The sequence below is a fragment of the Neopsephotus bourkii genome, unplaced genomic scaffold (assembly GCF_033783945.1).
Source record: "Neopsephotus bourkii isolate Nb327-2 ecotype Australia unplaced genomic scaffold, CSIRO-AGI_Nbou_v1 NB_1558, whole genome shotgun sequence".
Classification (NCBI taxonomy): Eukaryota; Metazoa; Chordata; class Aves; order Psittaciformes; family Psittacidae; genus Neopsephotus; species Neopsephotus bourkii.
This window is the reverse complement of record NW_026902034.1, coordinates 294,392-300,861: the sequence shown is the minus strand read 5'-3', so window position 1 is coordinate 300,861 and position 6,470 is coordinate 294,392. Positions and strand designations below refer to the sequence as shown.

The 6,470-nt window shown below is 50.7% G+C and overlaps 1 protein-coding gene across 1 annotated transcript; it reads left to right on the top strand.

The window, feature by feature from the left end:
• The first annotated feature begins 534 nt into the window (after nt 1–534).
• Nucleotides 535–1,948, top strand: LOC133221860 (protocadherin-16-like). The gene has a single exon (XM_061371077.1). It carries the CDS (start codon nt 590–592, stop codon nt 1,946–1,948), a length of 1,359 nt encoding a protein of 452 aa, XP_061227061.1. The 5' UTR covers nt 535–589.
• The last annotated feature ends 4,522 nt before the right edge of the window (nt 1,949–6,470 follow it).

The following is a 6,470-nucleotide window of genomic DNA, read 5'->3' as shown; positions in this document are numbered from 1 at the left end:
CCTTCCTTTTTTGACTGGGAGGATACAGTTGCCTTTCTGGGCTGCAGGCGCACACTGCTGGCTCATGCTGAGCTTCTCCCCAACCAGCACATCAAAGTCCTCAGGGCTGCTCTCAATCCGTTTTCCACCCAGGCCGTGTTTGTGCTTGGGATTGCCCCGACCCACATGCGGGACCTTGCACTTTGCATTGTTATACTTCATGAGGTTGGCGTTAGCCCGCCTCTCCAACCTGTCAAGGTTCCTCTAGATGGCATCCCTTCCAGCCAGCGTACCAACCGATCCACACAGCTTGGTGTCATCTGCAGACGTGCTCAGGGCATACTCATTCCCACTGCCCGTGCCGCTGACAAAGATGTCGAGCAGCGCCAGTCCCAATAAACAGAAGCAGCAAACTCTGAAATGGAGCAGATGGGCTTTCCCCCGGGACTGCCACACACCGCGCCACGAACGGGGTGGTCCCTCCGTGTCCCCGCCTATGGCTCTGCCCGGCCATGGGGCGGGACGGGTTCACAAGTGTGTGCGGTGGGACCGCGGCTCCGTGCGCTCCGTCGGGTGCTCCGCTCCGCACAGCTCCGCGCTGCTCTGCGGGATGGGCCGGGACCACCGCGGGCGGCTCCCGGTTCTGCGGCTGCTGCTGGTGCTGCCGCTGCTGTGCGGGGCGGCGGGGCTGGGGCGCGGCTGCGCTCCCCGGCTGCTCCGCTTCTCCGGGCAGGTGCCCGAGAACAGCCCGGCAGGGACGCGGGTGCGGGGCTTGCGGATGCCGCTGCGGCGGCTGCTGGGCCCTGGGGAGCCCGCTGGGGAGTGGGCGCTGGAGGGCGGCGGCGCCTGCCGCTTCTTCCTGCAGCGGCGGGCGGGGGGCGGGCGGGGGCTGCTGCTGCTCCGCACGGCCGAGCGCCTGGACCGGGAGGCGCAGCCCGCGTACGGGCTCCGGCTGCGCCGGCGGGCGGGACGGTGCCAGCGGCAGGCGCTGCTGCGGGTCCGGATACTGGACCGCAACGACCACCGGCCGCGCCTGCACCCTGCCCGGCCGCGGGAGGTGGAGGAGCTGGCCCCGCTGGGCACGGAGGTGGCCCGGCTCCGCGCCTCCGACGGCGACGAGGGCTCCAACGCGCGCCTCACGTACGGGCCCTGGCCGCCGGGCGCCGGCAGCCGCCTGCTCTTCGTGGTGCCCCGCAGCGGGCAGGTGCTGACCGTGGGCTCGCTGCTGGGGCTGCGCCGCCTGCGCCTTTGCGTCGCGGCTCACGACCACGGCCGCCCGCGGCCGCTGCGCAGCCCCGCGCGGTGCCTGCGCCTCGCCGTGCGCGGCCGGCGGCCGGAGGGCGGCGGGAAGCGGCGGTGGGGGCGTTCGGTGCCGCTGCCCGAGCGGCCGCCAGGACCCGGCTCTCGGCGCTACACGGCCCGGCTGGCCCCCGGGGCGCGGGTGGGCGACGCCGTCTTCACCGTCCCGCGGAGCCTTGACCGGGCGGCGGGCGGCTGGTTCGAGCTGGCTTCGCCCGGCGCAACCCCCGTGGCTGTCGACAGGGCGTCGGGGCGGCTCTACCTGCGGCGGGAGCTGCGAGCCGGAGGCCGGGCGGAGGTGCTCGTCAAGGTGCACCGCGGCGGCGGAAGAGGTAGGGGAACGGGAATGGGACCGCATCTCCCCTGGGTGAAGACGGGCGGGGAAGGAGGGGGGGACGCTGAGCGGGCATGGCCGTGCCGCTTGTCACCGGGGAGGTGCGGCAGCGGTGGGATGTGGGGAGCCGCGGGGGCTGCCCCCAGTCTGGCCTGGGCGGTGTGGGGATGTGCCGGATCTTCTCCGGTCCCACCTGCTGCTATTCCGCCTCCTGACTTCAGAGGAGCAGGTGAAAACGTGGGCAATGGTGCTTTAGTTATGTTGTCTTCCAAGAATTCTTGTCGCAGCAGGTTTGTAGGACCAGGGGAATTTGCTCATGAGTTAAGAAGCAGTTAAAACGTGTTGAAGGAGGAGGTACAGCACAACCGAGAGCTTGTCTTATAGCAGGGGGAGTTACCAGAGAGCCTCTTCTGTTTACCGTGGTCCACCATGACCTGGTCAGGGAGAGGTGCCACTGCCCTAGGAGTGGGCGCTTACAAGTCTTCAGAGACAGCCCATGGGGCTTGGACACCCCTCTGCGACTGGAATGATGCTGGAGGTCAGATACAGCATTGGCAAAGCGGTGCACAGGAAGGAAAAGAAGAGGTTGCAAAAGAGATGTCAGTGAGCTTAGAACAAACAAAACCTAAAACCTTTGTGAATCTGGACTCCTAGGAGTTGTGTATGGTTGATGTAAAGCCTCAATACTACAACAGCTTGTGTACCATATGTGGTTCTAGTGACACAGCCAAGAGAACGTGTTAAGCCTGAAGTGCTTTACAGCTACAAGTGCCATCCTTTCCATTTGTTACTTGTATCTTACTCAGAGCAGTTTTATTGTGTTTGTAATTGCAGCTCAGGTCTCTGACAATGGTACTGGTTATCATGCTTCTTCTTGGGGTTTCTTTGATTCTTTTCTTATATGTTTACAACTTCACTACAGAGGGAATATTTACAGGTTCCTGTAGATGGTTTTTACAGTCTGATGCTCAGGAAATGTGAACCAGAGCTGGGAGGAAAGCAAATGTGTGGACGCGTGCTGGGGGCTGTGATCTTTGCTGCTGTGCACCATGTGCAGTCTGAGAATCCCAGAACTGCCTGCTGAGAAACATATTCTTTCAGGAATGGGCTGTGTTGTACAAGTGAGAAACATCAAACCACAATAAAACCACCACACAGGATTTCTAGGTACCAGCTTTAAATCCCTCACCTGAGGTTGAAAGTAGAACTTCTCATTCAAGGTAAAGATGAAGATGGAAAGGTAATGTGTCGCTTGACCATCTCATTTATAATCAAAGCAAATAACCTTGTGAGCAGTGTTGTGCAGATGATCAGCCGTGTTGTCCTCTCCAGTCTGGTGCTATATAGCATGTGTTTACCACTGCCTATGCACTGATAATGTATTGACAAGAGATGAGCCTCAGGGGGAAACGAATTCGATAATCAAGTGGGACAAGGTCATTTAGACACTCCTTTAGACTACTTTGAGAATCAAAACTACCTCATAGCTTTGTATAGTAATGAACTTGGGATCTTTTCCTGGCTGCTTACTTTACAGGAAGATGATGAAATGGTGGGAAGCTTTGAGCATCCATTTTTTTTAGCTGAAGAAAACCAGTGAACTGTCTAAACCCAAACAGAATTAACTTTAGTCTGCTCCTCATTTCTCATCGTGCCTCTTACTAAATATAATTAACAGTGGGGCACATAGTAATCAATATCGTGGAACATGTGCCAAACTTAATCTTCTCATTAACTGAAAAACAAAACTGTTGGACCCTTATTAATTGCCATCTCTTATGTAAGTTGTGAATGGACTTGGAGGTTTCACAGATGCTGCTTCTCCAGTGATGTGTGTCTTCTTTCTCTTATTTTTCAAGAAAAGCAAAGCTTTTGTGGCACTTCAAATTAAATGTATATACATATATATATATATATATATATAAAAGGAGGTTGAATAGTAACTTAGAGCACTGTTTCTTGCAGTAGTAGTCCTAGGGAGACAAGGTATTCATGTGCATGGTTGAAATAAACTGAGTGTAGGATATGACAACCTAATGAATCTTACCTGTTGCTCAGTAGTACTCTGAGCAGCGATGTGTATGTGGCTGTGCCTGTTCTGTGGGGACACTGTAGCTGGCATTGTGAATATGCAGTTCTTCTCCCACTGAATATACTTGGTTCAATCACAGTGCATAGCAAAGAGGTTTGAACAACTTCTGTTGTCTTTTTTCCCTGCAGAGAGCAGTTAACATCTTCCTTAGAAATCTGGCAGATTGCCTCCATGTCTGAAAGCTTTGCTGTTCTGGGCTCTGCAGTAGTCTTGGGATTGCGACCTGGAGCTCAGACACGAATCTTATACAAAGATAAGATCACACACCTGCCATTTGCTCATCCAAATTTCATTTTTGGGACATTTAACATTCTGGAAACACCGACTACACCATCAGAACAGCATGAGCCTGAGCGTGGAAGGGCTGGGGGTGGTGGGGAAGGGTTGAAAGGTTGTAGCTCCCTTTCCCTTTCAGGCCTGCCTACAAGCACCTATGTAGGTTCTCATGCTTGTTACTGACTTACACAGGGTGGGACATGTACAGTTGCAGGACTTAGAACAGTCCTTTCTGGTGCTGGCAATATATATTGGTGCACACTGTAGGAGCTTTACGTTTAGGGCTTCATCTACCATGTTTCAGCAAGTGAAGGAGCACAATTTCTTACCTCTGATCTTTGATTCAAGCAGACTTTCAGCTCTGTTTTGTTGTTTTGTTTTGTTTTTTTTTAATCTTAAAAGCCTGCCACAAAGGGCTTATACAGCACACACTGCGTTGGCTTGGAATAGGGAGACCTGCTTGGTGATTTCCATGGTCCTGCACACACCAACACTGCAGATACAGCCCACATGCTATCAAACTGAAAACGGCCGTAGTAGGAAGTCATTCCATGATCTACAAAGGTTATTTTTCTTTAACAACAAGAGAGACTCAATAATGCACAGCAAGACAAATTGCTTCTCCTCCTGCATGTTTGCAGTGCTCTGAAGAGTAAGCTTGAGGTCAGCAACCCTTAAATATGGGATACCTCAAGCTGTCACAGTGAGGTAAACTCCAGCAGTTACTTTGACTTAAATGAATAAAATGGTTGCAAGGCTGTTTAGTATTTTCATGTTTTGGAAGTGAGAGGGATCTCTCATCCCTTGTTCTCTTTCAGGTAGGATAACAGCTACTTACCACTGTAACTGAATTCCAAGGAGAAAGATCTTAAATCTGACTGAGGCAGCTGTAGCATAACACTGTTCCTCAGCTGTAGTGTCTTCTGGTGGAATATGATTGGTATTGAACCCTTATGACTCACTGGAAACAAACTGGTTTTTAAAGAGGCATCTGCCAAGTCTTGAAATTCCTGAAAATACAATCCAGACTGTGCACAAAAAGGTTACGTGGTTTGAGTCCCTTGCACCTTCTTAAGACATGTCCAACAGGATACCTACTGAGGATGGAAAACCTTTCAACCCACCTAACAAGTAACCCATATATGTTGCTGGCTATGATTTCAAATCAAGATACAGCTTAGGTATTTTTTGTGGAGCCCATTTCTTCCTGGCATCGCCCAACGCTTTTAGAGCAAAATAAGTCCAACTTTAGAAATACTAAATCTGACCTGGCAATCAGATTTGGAGGTCACGCTATAATCTGTGCCTTTTTCTCCTCCTGATACCAGGTTGATTAAGACCATGTGTGGGTACCATCACTATGCCTTCAAACTCAGGTGCTGGCAGAGAAAAAGCTTACTTCACTTAAACTGTGAAATCAGTTTAATGGGCAGGGATCTTTAGACAAAAGAGCAAGCTCCAGGATGAAGGTTACTGTGTTCCCCTGTCTGTGTGCTTTTGAAAGAATCTTACTGTAAAAAAAAAAAAAAGGTGTAAAAATCTATAGTGACCCAGAGGCCATAAAGAAGTGAGAATGTGTGATAAAGGCTAGAGCTGGGAAACAACAAAATGCTTAAAAACTGAAGAGGAAAATGTAAAGTTTATGTTACAAGTATTCTTAGTAAGGTATATAAGAAGCTATTTAAATTATAACACTGGTGAGTAGCTTCTGAGCATGTTTCAGTGCAGGCATTAGTGTTTCCTTGCTAGAGCAGTCAGACCCATTGCTCTGTATATTGAGATGTTGCCCGAGTAAACAAACACAATATCTATATATATATTCCCAACACAAACTAGTTTAAACTTAATAAGTGCCATGTTAATGAGGATAAGGAGGTGCTGTATTGTGTGAGACAACAGGAAGGCAGAGGTCAGAATTGGGAACTTGGCTCTTCAAAGGATGTTGTGTTGTTGGATTTCCTTAATGATGCTACCCTTGATTTTAATTAATTTCATTATATTTTCCTTAAGAAAATTTTTAGGATTCCCCCTAGAATTTGTGACTGTACAGTTTGAGCCTCTTTTTTGTTGGCAGACAAGGGACCTTGCAGGCAATTTCCCTTCTGTGAGTGAAGCCTTGTTTCTGTTACTGGGGTGTGCTGTGCCACACAAACATCTATTTTCTCCATATGCTTTAACTGTCTCCTGAAATACAGACCGGACAGGGGAAGATGGAAGCTGTGGGGGGTGCAAACAAGCCCAAAAAAGCTCTCCTTCCTATCAACAGTAAAAGCTATGTGGCCTGTGAAGAGAACCAACTTTTAAATGCCAAGGCTGTAGCTGTGTCTTGCTACACTTTCTTTTAAGGGTTGTGGCAAACACGCTACTTCTGTAACCACAGGTCTGAGCCTGCTTCCCAGCCTTCCGCTGGGTACCTACAGAAGAAAGGAAGCATTTTAAAATCTAGAGGATGACACCACAGCCAGGCTTTTAAGGCTGGGGCAGGGTGAT

Excerpts from the sequence above, each read along its gene's own strand:
- LOC133221860 (XM_061371077.1), top strand. The coding sequence starts at position 590 with ATGGGCCGGGACCACCGCGGGCGGCTCCCGGTTCTGCGGCTGCTGCTG.